This window comes from Phascolarctos cinereus, unplaced genomic scaffold (genome assembly GCF_003287225.1).
Source record: "Phascolarctos cinereus isolate Bilbo 61053 unplaced genomic scaffold, phaCin_HiC Scaffold_4;HRSCAF=312, whole genome shotgun sequence".
Taxonomy (NCBI): Eukaryota; Metazoa; Chordata; class Mammalia; order Diprotodontia; family Phascolarctidae; genus Phascolarctos; species Phascolarctos cinereus.
Genome location: NW_027555847.1, coordinates 622,404,544 through 622,421,544, shown reverse-complemented (window position 1 = coordinate 622,421,544; position 17,001 = coordinate 622,404,544). Strand labels below are relative to the sequence as shown.

General features: G+C 44.3%; 1 protein-coding gene and 1 non-coding gene across 6 annotated transcripts in view; one reads left to right on the top strand and one right to left on the bottom strand.

The window, feature by feature from the left end:
- The first annotated feature begins 640 nt into the window (after positions 1–640).
- On the top strand, positions 641–713 carry TRNAM-CAU (transfer RNA methionine (anticodon CAU)). The gene has a single exon. It is a non-coding gene; the product is annotated as a tRNA-Met (tRNA).
- Positions 714–5,552: 4,839 nt separating this feature from the next.
- The window catches only part of TBC1D31 (TBC1 domain family member 31), a 73,143-nt gene continuing 61,694 nt past the window's right edge, over positions 5,553–17,001 (bottom strand). For 4 of the 5 annotated variants that reach the window (XM_020964940.2, XM_020964941.2, XM_020964942.2 and 1 more), the window contains 3 exons: positions 13,977–14,103; positions 11,751–11,858; positions 5,553–5,912 (listed from right to left, as the gene is read on the bottom strand). In XM_020964940.2, coding sequence (XP_020820599.1) covers positions 5,755–5,912; positions 11,751–11,858; positions 13,977–14,103 — 393 coding nt within the window. In that variant the 3' untranslated portion in view covers positions 5,553–5,754. Of the gene's footprint in view, positions 5,913–11,750; positions 11,859–13,976; positions 14,104–17,001 lie in introns of those variants that run through there. The other variant, XR_002320425.2, reaches the window with a different exon arrangement.

Genomic DNA, 17,001 nt, shown 5'->3' with positions numbered 1-17,001 from the left:
TGGGTAATAGTAGCACCCACCTCCCAGGGTTATTGTGAAGATCTACTTTATAAAGCTCTTGGCAAAACCTTGAAGAGCTTTATCACCATCACCATCATCACCATCATCATCACCATCATCATCATCACCATCACCATCATCACCATCATCACCACCATCATCACTACCATCATCATCATCATCATTTCCGGTCAAGGCACTGCTAGCCTATTGCCTATAGCCTCCTGCACTACGAAGCGCGCTCCAGCCAACCAGGATGCTACCCCGCTGCCCTGCCTTTTTTTGGTACGCCTCCCCTCCTTCAAAGCCCAACTCAAACATCTCCTCCTCCAGGAAGCCTTCCATGATTGTCCTCCCCCTGCCCGCGATTTGCATGCCCCTCTCGCCTTTACCGAGGCCTGGCTGTCTCTGGGTCGCGCTCTTTAATCCCGGTACTGGAGTATAAGCCTCGAGAAGTCAAAGGCAGCACGCGCATGGGCTGCGGGCGCGCATGCTCCTGGCCCAGACAAGGGAGACTTAGTTTCTATCCCGGAGGCGGGGAGAAAAACCGGATGGAACGGAATGTCTTTCCTTGACTGAGCATGCGCTAAAGTTCCGTAGTCTCCATTCAATACCCTGAAGCCGGAAGAAGCCGTCAGGTGCCTCGTTAGCGCAGTAGGTAGCGCGTCAGTCTCATAATCTGAAGGTCGTGAGTTCGATCCTCACACGGGGCACAATACTTTTGTCCGTGACACAGACTCCCGGGATTCGTAAGAAAGTAGTTTTTACGCTTCTACAGGCTTTGCAGATCCTGCAAACCGAGGCCAAGATCCTGGCCTGCCTTTGCTGTAGGCAAAGAGGGGACTGCACCCCAGCCCGGGGCGTCTCCTTGAACTCTTTCCTCCCACCGGAAAATGCTGGATCTGAATCAGCTGAAAGGGACCTCCGAGGCTGAGGAGACCCACCACTCATTTCACAGAGGAGGCAACTGAGGCCCAAGGAAGCTGGCTTTTCATTTCAATCACTTCAGTTTCAGACATTTCAATCAGCAGACATTCAGTAAAGCCCCTTCTACGTGAGCAAAGCTCTGTATTAGGCGCTCGGAACTCAGAAAAGAAGCTGAGCTGCTTTCAAGAGGCTTACATTCTACTGGGGGACGCAGACAAGAATATCTTATTCTTATAAGGAATATATTATAATATTAATTATATTATTTTAATTATTTAATTAATCATATATAATCAGTAATTTAATTATATATTGATAATATGTAATTATATAATATATAAGAAATTCTTATAAGAGGAGACAGAGAAAGAGACAGAGACAGAGAGACAGAGAGACAAAGACAGAGAGCTCGTATTCCAGGCAAAGGCACGGAGGCAGGAGATTCATTGAGTTGATTGCGTATTTGGCTAATACAGAAATATGTTCTGCATGACTTCACATGTATAATGGATATCGTCATATTGCTCGCCTATTCAAAATGGGGCTGGAGGGAGGGGGAGAATTTGGAACTCGATAAAAAAATGAATGGGAAGGAAGAAGGGAGGAAGGGAGAGAGGAAGGAAGAAAGGGAGGGAAAATTTATTGCCTGCTACATAATACTATGTTAGTCGCTGGGTGTACTAAGTCAAAAGTAAACAGTCCCTAGCCTCCAGGAGCGTCCATTCTACTGGAAGGGAATAAAGATGTTTGCAGAAAAGTAGAGCAATAGAGATGTAAAATAAATTCAAAGCGAGATCCGGTGCCGAGGAGGAGAGCACCGAATACCTGTCCCCGGGTGCGAGGCTGGGGCTGAATGCACCGATGCCGTAAATTCACAAACACCCAAGAGAGGCCCAGCCTGCCCGGGAGGCTGGTGTGCAGAGCGTCTCGAGGGCGGGGTCGAAGGGTCCGCAGAGCCCACCTCCTGCCCCCCACCCCCACCGCCACCAGACTTGGCCCACACCGCCGGGCAGTGAGATACCGTGACCTCATTTGATCGTCCCCACCCTTTTGTGGGGTAAGCGCTGCGGGAATATTTATTCCAACTTTACCGATGAAGAAGCCGAGGCTCAGACAGGTTAAGTGACTTGTCCACAGTCCCACAGCCAGAATGAGAGGGGAGAGGCGAAGCCCAGACGTCCCCCACGTCTCAGGAGCAGGTCCTGGCCTTCAGAGCTAGCTCTCGGCTCTTTAGCAGGGAGATCAGGTCAGATCAGGTGGAAGGATTAGAAGAGGAGAGGTGGGGTGTGGCGAGGTCCGGCACGGTCCGGCACGGTCCGGCACGGTCCGACAGGGAGAGCTGGCTAGCTGGCCGGCAGGGGATCAGGCGCGGAGGTGGCAGGTAGGTCGGGTTAAATCCAGGCTGATGGTTTGCAAGCAAAGGAAGGCAACCTCTTGCCCAGTTTGCGAACTGAGGAGCAAACAGAACTCAGTATTTTCCCAACAGAAATCATTCTGATTTTTTAAAACATGTTTCCACATTACTTGTGTTGTGAAAGAAGAATTAGAACAAAAGGGAAAAACCACGAGAAAGGAAAAAAAAGCGAAAATAATATGCTTTGACCTGCATTCAGACGCCACGGTTCTTTTCTCTGGATGTGGATAGCGTTTTCCATCATGAGTCTTTTGGAATTATCCTGGATCCTTGTACTGGTGAGAAGAGCTAAGTGTATCAGAGTCAGTCATCACACAACCTGGTTGTTACTGTGTACAACCTTCTCTTGGTTCTGCTCACTTCACTCAGCATCAGTCCATATAAGTCTTTGCAGGTTTTTCAGAAATCCGCCCCCTCATCATTTCTTATACAACAATAGTATTCCATTACATTCACGTACCACAACTTGTTCAGTCATTCTCCAATTGATGGTAATTTTTTTCCTAACCCCTCCCTTCCACTCTTCCTCCACCCTTATATCTGCTGAGCACACCACCACCATCCCCTCCGGTCTCCCAGGTTCCCAATCTAGGAATCCTCCATCCTTCCCGTCCCCTCATCCCCTACAGCCAATCAGTTTCCAAGTTTAGTGGTACCTACCACTGTGACCCAGCTCATCTCTACACTGCTCTCTTCTCTTGGGTCCCCTGCCCCTTTATGGTATCACTATTGTTCCCACCATGATGCTTTTGCTCCTAATACTTGTACCGCTGAAATGAAGGTGGAGAAATTCATGCCTCTGCTCTGATGGGGTCCTCTATAATTTTTTGTTTTAGAGCCTCCACAGGGCCCTCGCTGCTGCTAGGCAATCCTTCTATACCTCCTTTATCAACTTACTGTCCCATTCTCCACAGGGATTCTTCCAAAAAGTTTTGTCCCTCTAAATCTCCCCATTCTCTCAACTAAGGCGCTTGTCTTACATTTTACAGGAAAAAAAATTGAGACCATTTGCTGTAACTTCCCTTCCTTTCTTACCTCATATCACTCTGATATCTTCTGCCCTTCTCTCTTCCTTCATCCCTGTCTTGAGTGAAGAGGTGACCCTTTTCCTTGTCAGGACAGACTGTCTGCCCTCCCAATTAATCCCATTCCATCCCTTCTCCTCTAAGTGATTGCTACGCCCACCCCAACCATCTCCACTCTCTTCTCTTCAATCTCTCCCTCTCTATTGGCTCATTTCCTACTGCCTTCAAACATGTCTGTCTCCCTCATCCTCAAAAAACCTCACTTGTTCCACCCATCCTCACTATCTGTCATCCCATGGAAAGACTTGTATGGACTGATGCAGAGTGAAGTGAGCAGTATAAGAACAATTTATGCTCTGACATCGATATAAAAAAATGAAAAAATTTGTGGACTTTTAGAAATAAAAAATGAAATAAGCAAACGAGAGAAATTTATACAACAATTAAAAAAAACCCCACAACTTTGTTTTTGGGCAATTGGGGTCAAGTGACTTGCTCAGGGTCACACAGCTAGTAAGTGTCAAGTGTTTGGTCTGAGGTCACATTTGAACTCAAGTCTTCCTGACTTGAGGGCTGGTGCTTTATCCACTGCACCACCTAGCTGCCCAAAACCACAACTTTAAAAGCTGTAAGAACTATGATTAATGATCATCCATGATTCTGAAGGACTGATGACGAAGCATTGAAGTGATGGACACAGAGGGAAGAATGAGACATATGTATATATGGGTGTCTGTGTATATGTAGGTATGTATGTACGTAGTCATTGAGGGAATTTTTTATGTTTGACTCCATAGGTATTACAAGGAATTTGTTTTTCTTTTTTTCCCCTCAGTGGTACTGGGGTGAGGGGGAGAAAAAATTTTCTGTTAATTAAGAAAAATAGAGGAGGGAACTACAGATGTGGAAAGTTTCCTGCAGTTTCAGATGAGATCCCTTCATTAATAATTTTACTTGTTTTACTTTGATATTAGAGACCTCTCATCAAGTGGAGATAATCTGCAAATTCTGTTATAGAAAAACAACACATCAATAATTTTTTAAAGATCTATGTTGTATCCCTCTCCCAATAGAATGTAAGCTCCATAAGGGTGGGGAATTCTTTTTTGTCTTTGTATATCTAGCTCATGGCATAGTGCCTTGCACATAGTAGGTGCCTCAGAAATATTTTTTAACTTTATTGATTTATATTATTATATATTATATATTATATATATATTATATATAAATTTATATTAATTTATTTACCTCTGCTTTTGGCAATGATGTCTCTTAGTAAAAGTCCTGACAATTCAAATTCCTCATAACTACCCTATTATATTTTTCTTTCAGCTGGTCTGTGGTATGCTACTTTCACACTGTGGGGGCAGGAAGGGGTGTGACTGGGGTGGTAAGGCACAGAGCCAGTAGCAGCAGCATAGTACAGATGGCTCTAATGTCAGAGGAAGTAGGGATGGGGCATCCAGGTGGTGCAGTGGATAGAGTAGTAGCCCTGAAGTCAGAGGGACCCAAGTTCAAATTCAGTCTTAACACTTACTAGCTGTGTGACCCTTGGCAAGTCACTTAACCTGGATTGCCTAAGGGGGCAAAAAAAATTAACTGCTTTAAAGTGAATTTGACCTTCTTGATTTACCATCAAGACCAGGCCTTGTGAGGATGGGTAAAAAAGTAAAATAAAAGAAACAGAAGAACTTATTAATAAAGCCAAATTTTATCTAAAAAATTTCATCTAGGGGCAGTTAGGTGGCGCAGCAGATAGAGCACTGGCCCTGGGGTCAGGAGGACCTGAGTTCAAATCTGGCCTCAGACACTTAACAGTTACTAGCTGTGTGACCCTGGGCAGGTCACTTAACCCCAACTACCTCATAAAAAAAAAAAGGTCATCTAAAAGGAGCCCAGGTGGGAAGGTATGTGGCATAATGGGTAGAACACTAGCTCTGGGGTTAGGAACCTGGGTTTCTTTCCTGACTGTGACAGGTGCTATTAGATTCATGTGACCTTGAGCAGGTCTATAACCTCCCTGGGCTTCATTTCCTCCTCTGTAAAAGGGCTTCGGATAGAGGGCTAAGAGGTGCCTTCCAGCTCCTGATCTGAGATCTTGTCATCCTGCTTTTATGAAGATTAAATTTTTTTTTGTTAGAGATTTTTAAGGAGAAGTAAAATAATTAAACCAACGGCAACTTAAATGGTTTCAAAATAAAAAAGATGATTTTATTTCAAAAAGCACAAGAAACTATTTACAAATAAACCGTCAGAGCTTACACAAAGCATACATTATTTTTCTTGGACACCACATTTCTATATACAAAACGGTTAATTTAAGCAGAATTTAAAATGATCTAAAATCAGTTTCTTTGATTGCAAAATAAGCAGGGATCTCCGTCTAGTTCAGGTAATTAGAAGGTCTGCATCATCAGGCTGGCGGAAAGGAGGGATGCGGTATCTCTGACGAGCCTGCTGGGCATGCTTGTATCGAAGTCTCCTTATTTCTGACATTAGTTCATGTTCTTTCTTTTCTAGCTCTTCTCGTTTTCGATCCAAAGAAACTTGCAAAAAAAATTTAAAATAAAAAATCAGGCTGACTTACACATACTAGCAATATGGGTACCTTTATTTTCAGGGACTGATGTGTTGTAAAATCAATAAGGCGGGCAGCTAGGTGGCGCAGTGGATAGAGCACCGGCCCTGAAGTCATCAGGAGGACCTGAGTTCAAATCCCGCCTCAGACCAAACACTTGACACTTCCTAGTTGGGTGACCCTGGGTAAGTCACTTAACCCAATTGACTTAAAAATTTTTTTTAAAAAAAAATAAATAAAATCAATAAGGCAAAGCATACTTTAAAAAAAAATCACCTTTTACTGAACAATGATGGAGAATGGCATTCTAATCGTAGTTATTCGGAATGTCTAGAATTCAAGGATTTTCCATTCTACAAATTGGCAATCAGGTCTGTTGAGGAGAGATTTTAGGCCCATTCTACATAACAGGTAACTAGGAGGATTCTTCAGCCTCCCCATTTTACTTATCTTTCCCCTATACCCAGACCGCCTTCAGGGTAGCTGGGCAGGAAAAGCAATATAGTTACCCATACCACTTGAATGAGTTAGAAGTCATCAATTATAATCCTCCCAGTAAATCAGCAGCCCACCAGGCTTTCCTTTCTGCTCTGCTGTCATGTACTTCAAACCCCTGGGCCTTATCATCCATCCCCTGAAAGTGCAGCTGAACCTTTTTTCTATATATTGTCTTCCCAAATTAGAATGTGAAGTCCTCGAGGGCAGGCACCCTCTCATTTTCTTGATATTTGCATCCCAAGACCTTTGCACAGTGTTAGATACATAGTAAATGTGTAATCGATGCTTTTTTAGCCCTTCCCAGCTCTGGCTATAGCCGAACTCAAGGCACCTTAATCTCCTGTTCCTTGCTCCCATGACCATTTTTCTTCTCTCCTTCACTGTTTAACTTCTAGAAAGATGAGTGTACATTCTATTCTCAATATACTGCAATCTGGCTTCTATCCTCACCACAGGCTGCTCTTTCTACCATTACCAATCAGGACTGGCAAATCAAATGGCCTTCCCCTTCCCTCCCTGCCCCCACCCTAGTCCTCACCCACCCAACCCATTCCTTTGCAAAAATAAATCAGATTCCTTGAATCTGGACCTTCAATTTGCACACCAGCTCCCTCTCTGCAATGAATACTACAACTGCTTTGCTTGCCAGCTATGTTTACTTTTATGTCGATACTTTTTAACAATTCCAAATAATTGGGTGGGAGGGAGCTGGGGGCAGCATTCCAAATTAAGAGAATCCCTGAAATTCATCCCCTCACGTAGTCAGCCACATATGAATCCTCAGAGCCTTCTGGTACCCCAGAACAACCTCTCTGCCTGTTTTCTGCTTCTCAGTGGAACCAATGCATGTGTCTTCTTATGGGGGGGGGGGGAGACAGGGTGATGCAGTGGGGACAATTGTGAATCTGGATTCTGGAGCTCCAGACTTAAATGCTAGGTCTGCCAGCCCATGCCAGTGTGAGCACCTGTTTTGGGCAGGGCATCCTTCTCCTCCAATTAATCACAGCACTATGCCTGGGCCACTCCTACGCATTTATCACCTTCCTGGTCTAACACTTGTGTCCAAATTTTATTCCCCCTAATTATGTAGGGGCAGCTAGATGATGCAGTGGATAGAGCACTGGGCCTGGAGTCAGGATCTGAGTTCAAATACATCCTCAGACACTTCTAGCTGTGAGACCCTGGGCAGGTCATTTCACTCTGTTTGCCTCAATTCCTCATTTGTAAAATGGGGACACACTGGAGAAGGAAATGGCAAACCATTCCAGGATTTCTGCCAAGAAAACCCTATGGGCAAAGTCCATGGGCTCACGCAGAGTGAGGCACAGCTGACAACCGAACAACAAATCATATATAATCTCCTTGAGCCTGAGATTGTGCTGCCTTTTATTTTTGTAAACCATTGAACCTCTTCGGGTCTCTGTTTCCTCATCTATAAAACAAAGGGGTAGAACTAGGTGACCACTCAATAATATTAACTAATGATGGGAAACATTTATATAGCACTTACTATGTGCCAGGCACTATGCTTTACAATTTTTATATTGTTTGGTTCTCACAACAATCCTGGGAGGACGATGCTACAGGAAAACCCCATTTTCCTGGTAAGAAGACTGAGGCAGAGAGTAAGTGACCTGCCCAAGATCACATAGTTAGCTTCTGAGGTGGGATTTGACCTCAGATCTTCCTGACTCCACGCACACAGCCAGCTGCTCTAGATAGCCGCCCCTTTACAGAGCACCCAGCCTGCGTCTCCATCTTCGCCTGGATGGCCTATCAGTGGCACCCCAAATTCACCGTGCCCACACCTGAACTCAGCTCTCTGCCAAACATGTCCTGACTTTTCATTTCTACAGATACTTTTATTCCTGACTCTCATCCACCCTGAACTTGCCACATCCTAAGTGCTCAGTTAAGTTCCTGTTATTTCTCTCTCCTACATTTTAAACCATCCCACTACTCCCCTTTCCGTTACTCGTGCCACGGTGCCTTATAGGCCCTTAAACCCTCTGTTATGGCCTCCTACCCTCTAGTCTTTTTCTCTTCTTCACCCTACCCTTCAAGCTGATGTTCAGAGGGAGCTAGTTGCTTAACCGATATAGTACTGGACTTGGATTCAAGAAGGCCCAAGTTCAAACCCTACCTCAGACACTTACTAGCTATCTGCCCCAGGCAAGTCACTTAACCTGTCTGCCTTAGTTTCCTCACCTGTAGAATAGCACCTACCTCCCAGCACTGGTGTGAGGATCAAATAAGGTAATATTTGTAAAGGGTTTTTAGCACAGTACCTGGCACACAGCAGGAATTTAATAAATGCTTGTCCCCTCAGGTCCTTACCCCTACCTCCCAATAACCTTCCTAATGCACTCCTCTGGTCATACTACTGCTCTCCTCAAAAGCCTTCAGAGGCTCTCCAATGCTTAATGAATAATGTAAAACTTCCTGATCCTAGCATTCAAGGCCCCTCCATAATCCTTCTTCAGTTTCCCTTCCCAGATTTATCTTATAGTAGTTCCCTTTATGCACTTTACATTCTAGACAAACTAGACTATTATCATGCTGATCCCTGCTGTGCCAGCCACAAGCTGAAATCCTCCTTTCCTCACCTTGGGTAGCAATTCTTCCAGGAAACTCCTTCTTTCTGGTGCTCCGAACCAAGGGGGAGCTTTCACAATTTGGTCTAGCAAACATTTAGTAAGTGCCTACTATGTGCAGGGGGCCCTTGGCACAACTGATCACACACAAGGGTACTGCCCCTGAGGCCGAGGCCGAGTGGCCATCTGACCCCATGCCTCCAGGGCCAGGGGCAGAGCTCCTGTAAGGCTTCTGAGCCATGGGCACAACCAGAGAGGGTCACCCCTCCTGTCACTGGCTGGGAACGCACATACTTTTAAAGCTTCCCAAGGGGCCACAATCACTCCTACGGCATACGCCCTTGCACATGCACCCAAGCAGTTAGCTACTAAACTGGGGAATGCCTGAAGGGTATGCCTAGAGACAGCCACGGTGGCTGTAGTATGTGCTAGAGTTAGCAGAATGAGGATTTTCCAAGATTCCCAGATGAAAAGTCTGTAAAGATGCACAGGGCAGCCAAAGTGAAAAGTGCGGAGGTGAAATCTCTGTAAAGCTGTGTTTGCCTGTCATAGGAATTTCCCCCTCGTTCATCTCATCGCTTCTCCCCTGGACCAGTGCAACAGCCTGACTGGTCAAGTCTCCCCACTCTAGACCATCCCCTGCTCAGACGCCAAGCACAGGCCTGACTATGTCACCCTCATGTAAAGCCCTCTGGCATTTAAAACTCCTCATGGGCCCTTCTGATTTCCAGTCCTGTGACACTGACATAGTACCTGCCTCTGCACACACTTCAATACAGAAAAACGAGTCAGCTTGCTGTTCCTAACACACATCACTCAATATCCCATCTTCGTGCCTCTGCCGTGGCCGTGGCTGTCATCCTCCAGGCTCACCTCTGCCTCTCACAATCCTGGGTTTCCTTCAATACTCAGCTTAGATTCCAGCACCTTCCACCAGAGGCCTTTTGTCATCGTCCAACCTCCTCCACTCCCCAAGCTGCTAATATCTTCTCTTCTAACGTTACCTTCTACCTGCTCTGCTCTGGAGGTATCTGGTACGTACCTGGACGCACACATGTCGTCTCCCCCATTACAGCGTAGGGTCCTTGAAGGCAGGGCCTGTTTTTTGTGTTTTCTTTGTTATCTCTAGCACTTGGTACAATTTATAGCATGTAGTAAGCACTTAATAAATGCCCGCTGATTCCCTACACGACATGCCATCTCACATCTGGGCCTTTGCTCAGGCTGTCCCCCCCATGCCTGGAATGCTCTCCCTCTTCACCCTCACCTCTTTGAATCCTTTTTCTCCTTTAAAACTCAGCTAAAATATCACCCTCTACATGACGCCCTTTCTGATCTTCCCAGTCACTAAGGCTCTTTTCTACAAATGACCTTGTTGCTCTCTGTGGATGTCATTTCCTCCAAAAGAATGCGAGCTCCTCAAGGAAGTGATTATAGTTTACTTTTGCCTTTATCACACTGCATACACTGGCACATAGTAGGTGCTTAATACAAGCTCTAACATTATGATAGAGCAGACAGTTAAGAATGTCAGTTATCATTCCCTTTAAACTTATCCCTCGCTGTGTTCAACTCTGGCTGATAGCTAACTTGGGGGAGCATGCAGCTGCCTGGTGATGAAGCCCTGAGCATCACAGAAACATTTCTACCTGACTGATCGACTGACTGATCACAGAGGCTGTGAAAGGGCTGATTCCATGGCTGGGATGTATTCTCTCCTCCTTCTGTCTGGTACTTCATGTGAAAGGAAGCTTGCTTTGATCCCTCAACTACCTTATATTTATTCTTCTTGTACATATTTGTTTTCTCCCCCAACAGTGAGCAGGGAGTGCCCATGCATCGTTGTAACCTCCATGCCAAGCACTGGGCCTGGCACAGGTAGGCCCTGAAGAAAAGCCATCTGGTGAGCGGTCCCCCAAAGTACTACTCATGCACGTGTCTCTCAGGCCCACAGATGGAGTTAAGAGGAAGCACGTCCAGAAAGGTTTGCATCTGTTTCATCCATCAAAAGAATTTCAGTTAGAAGGCATCAGGGCAGGGGGAAGAGCCATTCCTTTCTTAGGCTCCTGCTTTTCCCCCATGACCACAAAAGGCCGCTTCCTCATTTTGATAACAAGGAAACAAGTAGAAGCACTTGTCCCCAGGGAACAAAGTCAGTGGATCAAATGTCGACCAATCAGCAGGAAGCTGCTTTCCTTTCAGAAGGCCATCTTAGCTGTCCCAGAGGTCCACCAGAGAGCTTAGAGCAAACAAATGGGGGTTGAAGCGCCCAGTGCCGACAGACAGATTGAGAAAACAAAGTAAAGAAAGGAGAGACCATAACATGTCTGAAAAGCAACGCTGAGGCTGTTTTCCACCAAGCGGTCAAAACGCTTTCATTAACATCCGACCATAATTTTGATAAACTGCAAGTGTGTGATAGACTGACAGCCTGGCTGGCCTGAGGAACAGAAAGTGAGCCTGGGGAATAATGTAATTAGTGTTTGGCAAACAGTCTCCCCTCCAGTTTTTAAGGCTGTAACGAGTTTCTGGACATTTCAGAGAATGCCACTATCTCCATTTTAAGACTTCTGCCCTTCAGACCTGCAGCTGATGGGACACAAATTCAAAGTCAAGTCTTGCTGAAACACCAATCCACTATGATGCTCATACCCAGTACTGCAAAATTAAAACTCATGATAAGAGGACTCTCTCTCCTCCATGTGACAACTTACAATGTGTTTCAGGATCAATCCCAGGAATATAATTGAGATGGCCTTCAGGAAGGACTGCTGAAGGAACAAGTTTCAGTGGACTCTTGGCCTTTAACTCCTGAAGCCTCTCTGTTACAAAAGGGAGAAGGGAAAAAAAGAGGGCGTGTGTTTGAGTGGGTATGAACCAAATATTAACACTGAGAATCATAAAACACAGTCTTGTGGATTTCAAGGAGAAGGCTGACACCTTCTTGGAGGCAAGAAAAGGACAGTTCAAAGGAATACAACTTAGTCTTAAAAAATGGACCAAGAACGCAGATCAAAGCATATCTTTTTTCTACTTTACTTTTTCTTTTTTTTTTTTTAAATCTGTTTCTTCTTTCACAGCTGTGACTAACATGGAAATATTTTTACATGATAGCACATGTATAAACTCTGTATCAAACTAGCTACCATTTTAGGAAGAGGGGACAGGATGGAGGGAGAAAAATTTGGAACTCAAAATCTTATAAAAATGAATGCTAAAAATTTTCTTGACATGTAACTGGGGACAAATAAAATACTATTAAAAAAGTAAAAAACTAAAAACTAGACTGCCACAGCTCCACTGGGCTTGGCTTCAAGCTATCGTGACAGATGTCAAACTCTTTAAACTGACCGCCCACCCAAACAAGCTGCAGCTTCCCAAGTTCTCTTAGAGGCTGCTCCAACACCATCAACTGCAGCTGGCGTCCCTGACTGGCCTACAAGGCTCCATGTACCTGACGATGTGATACACTGAGCGGGGGGCTCTGAAGAAGAAGGGGGAGAGAAGAAAAGCATACAGCCTCCAAGGGAGGAGGAAGGCTTTCTAGATACAGAGCCGGCTTGAGGTAAAGCTTCAAAACAGGTTTTTGGAAGCACCCCACCTCCCTTTCTCTCTCTCTCACTGCCTGATAACTCTTGTTCCAGGACTCAAGGGCCCTCTTCCTGCCCACTGAAGCATGCCTACTCTGAAAAATTAGACCATAGCCCTGAAAATAACATGTTGAATTTGTTATACAGTTGAAAAGCAGACTGCATGCAATACAGATTTGCTGGTTCTCATGACTCTTCCTGTTCTCCTTTGCTCATTTTCTTTGTTGTTAAGTGCAGAAGAAAAGAAAATTAGTGGAAAAATAGGCCTGTCCAGTGCCTCAAAGCGCAACATGAATTAAATTAAATTTCCCATTTGCCCCAAACCCCCTTTGGGCTGGAGCAAGAGGAGGAAAAACATGGGTAGGAGAGGGAGGGGGCACATGGGGAAAAGAGGAGAATAAGGTCAGGCCGGGAGTAAGGCCATACTTGGCCCATTTCCCCACATGAAACAGAAGGATACCTTGACAGAAAGAGCCAGTGATTAGTGAAGTGCAAAAACCATCCTATGGTGAGCCCATACATACAGCAGGCCTACTATTGAAAGATGTCCCCGGTTAGTTAGTGCATGGGGACTTTTTTACCCTAGATGGCTGTATTTGTAAAGGGCACCAGCTACTTGTTTACATCTGGTTATACACAAGTCCCAGAGTTCAAGGGTCATTCGTAATTGGTCTGCAGTCTTGGCAGAACTGGCCAGCTCCAGACTGGACCATGCATGGGCTGTGGCAAAAAGAAGACCTCTCTCCACACTCCCCACAAGGCTATGACACAGGCTGAGACAGGGCCCTCATCCCAGGCTTTGTTTTAATACCAGTAAAGTGTGAGCTGCTTCTCCCTCCTGTGAAGCAGAACTGGACGAGTTGGCCAGAGGTTCTGCCCCTGCGGACTCAACCAAGTTGTTTCTGTACTTTAGCTTCTTCCCTTCTGCCCCTGCTGAGCCCACAGAGTCTCCATACGTCCCAAATTTTCTTCTCCCTCTAATGGAAACATCAAAAGGGGCCCTGGATGAGGGACACTAAAAGCTGGGCATGGCAGGGGGGCCTGTTTCTAAATACTGGCCATTTCCAGGTCAGGGAACTGCTGCTTTACAGGAGGAAAGAGCTTTTAATATTCAACTGATACACCCTGTCATGGAGCCTTTACTGTTTTTGTTTCACTTACTAATAAAATGGTGGTGTAAACAAGTAAGGCTGTTCGGATGCTGCTTGGAACCAGCTGCAATCTGAAAGGACTATGGGACAACAGGAGGCTACTAGGGGGCTGTGCTTTTAAAAGCGGGCTCCTTCATCTGGCCAGGGAGCAGCAGTGATGGGCAGTGCAGAGAACAGAGAAGAATGGGAGTGTGCTCACCAAAGTGTTCATCCTGGTTTTGCTGGTAATCATCTGTGTCAAAATTAAAACATTTCCTTCTGATGCGATTACATAAAGCAGCAACTGAATGTGATGACTGCAAAGGGTCCTCTTCATCTTCTTTCCCCTAAAGAGAAATGAGAGGACCAAGCAGGACCAAGTAGGGGTGAGCAGAAGGTATGGCCGGTGCCCAACTGAGCTTAAGACAAGCTAATAATACTTACTCCCATGGTCACCATAAGCCCTCTATCCCTGCTATCTGAAAATACATTTCAGAAAAAGTTTATACTCTGTGATCTAGGAACATTTTAGAAATGGTGAGGAGGATTTTAGAACTGGAAGGGACCTCAGAGCTTATCTGTTCCAGCCTCTTCACTTTCTAGATGAGGAATTTGAAAACCTGAGCACTGAAGTGACGGGAAGGTCACACGACTGAGATTCCAGCCCAAGTCCTGATTTCAAAATCCTGTGCATTTTAAGATGAACATATGCTTTGACAGTTAACAATAGTACCACCATCATCATATAAATAGAAATATTCTGGAATATATGGAAAACCATGATACCACAGACTTGACTGATTTTTTTACGAAGACAAATTATCTTTTTAAATCTGTGCCTGGATAGATGTAAGGTATATCAGGGACAGGCCTCTGATTTAATTGACATTTCAGTGAATTCTAAGCTGAGGAAACTCCCTCTACCAATATAGGTCAGCACCTTTTCTGCAATCTGCAGTCTGAGAGAGTTGGTGGGGGCCCTAAAAGGTTAAGGGACTTGCTTTAGGTCACACAGTGCCAGAATCTGTCCCAAGTGGGCGTGAGTCTTTCTGTCTCCAAGGCCAGCTTTACCCATGACCCCTCATTGCCTCTAGGCAAGGTATTCCACCTAACATTTGGATCAGGGCTTGTAAGAAAAAATTTCTCCTTAACAAGTACTTTAGGTGCTTAATAAATCTCTAGTATAGTATACTTTCAACATACTTTACTGTCACACACAAAATGGAAATAAACTGTACTGGATTTAGAGTTGATATTTATTGTTTGGGATTACCGTACATAAAGAAAATTACAAACATGTAAGAAAATACCTTAGTTTAACCAATATGCAAAAACAGCTATGAACTAGGGCTACATACAAACTATACTCTCCCCCACAGGCCTCCCAAAAATGACAATCAAAAAATGTGAAGCATGTAGGAGATCAGATAGAAAAAAGCATATGTTTCATGTGAAATTTAACAAAAAGGTAAAATGAGGCAATTCTCCATGCAAGATATAATTTATTAACAGAGGCATGTGACCTGATAATAAAGGATGAGTCAAATGGCATTGCCTCTGACCAGAAGTCTCTAAATTAAAGATGCAACTCATTTTTATAATCGCAGAAATCATATCATTGGTTACAAGACTGGTAGTATCACAGGGCCGGGGAATCATGACTGGTTACATCAAAGAAAGCAGGCACAGTCCCCATGTGGGGTGAAGACCACCTTTTTCCACCTTTAAGGAATGCTTTTGGGAATTGATGGGTCATGGCTATAGCCTGAGATTACTCACAGAGACTCAGGTACACAGACTCGCTGGTGCCTGGGGAATCAGAATCAGAAAAGACCACCTTAACTGCTAAAGATGGGACAAGGTCAGTTAGTCCAGCTTCTCAAGGATACCACACAAACCTTGCAGGAAATGTTGAGATAATGTTTTATGAGAGTATTGAAAATAAGAGTTTTTCTTTAACCAACACCAACTGGGGGAAAGCTTAGCCTTGAAATCTAACTTCAGAGAGGAGGCAGCTGAACTTTAGCACACATGAGCTTCTTCAACAGAAACAGAGAAGAGGAATATGGTAACAGAATAAAATCACTTACAGAGTAAAATCAAATATAAAATACAGGAGCAGAAATTCTCTCACATGTGAGTAGCCCCCGAGATGCAGATAGCAGCTAAAACTTCTAAATTTCAGCAAAGTGTGATGTCCTAGACTGAATTTGATTAAGAACTAGATTATTTTTGGAAAAGCATGGAACTTGGTAGTTAGAATCCCAGTGGTCTTGGGCAATTCACCTAATCTCTCTAGATTTCTTTCCTCGTCAACCAAATGGAGATACAAATGCCCTCCACCTACCTCAGGGAGCAGTAGTGAGGAAAGCGTTTTTTTATAAGCAAGGGCGGGGGGGCTATTAAAACAGATCTTCTTGACTCCTTGGCAGCCCACAGATAACTCAGGAAGACCATGAAAAAACAAGTTTTATCATAACAAGTAAAATCATCTGTATTACAGGATGTCTGAGCTGGAAGGGATCTCTGTACTTGTCTTAGAGCACTGTGTGGCTGAGAAGAGCTGAGTCATTCATAGCTGATCATCACACAGTGTTGCTGATACTGTGTTACAGCACTTTCCTAGTTCTGCTCTTTTCACTTTCTGGAGGATCTTTTAAGGCCTGCTGTAGAGGGGATTTCCATTTGAATGTGGATGAGATCAGATGGCATCTAAGGACTCATGAAGGAAACCACTTACCCACATCCAGATAAAGAACTGATGGATGCTGAATGCAGACCAAAGCATATGTTTTTCACTTACTTTATTCTTGTTCATGGTTTTTATCCTTTGGATCGGTTTCTTCTTTCACAACTGTGACTAATATGAAAATATGTTTTACATGATAGCACATGTATAACCTATATCAAATTGCTTAATATTGTTGGAAGAGGGGAGGGGAGGAAGAAAAATGTGGAACTCAAAATCTTATAAAAATGAATGCTAAAAATTGTCTCGACATGTAATTGGGAAGAAAAATAAAATACTATTAAAAAAATATAAAAGATCCTCCAGCCTCCACTTGAAGACATCTAGTAGTAGGACTGCTGCCATATGCAGCAGCTCATTCCATTTTTGGATAAGGACAGCTTTAACTGTCAGAAAATTTTTATTTCCTGCAAGCCAAAATCTGCCCCTGCAAGTTCAAATGCTGCTCTTAAAACACCATGCCCACCATTTCTTAATGCATAACATTCCATAGCAT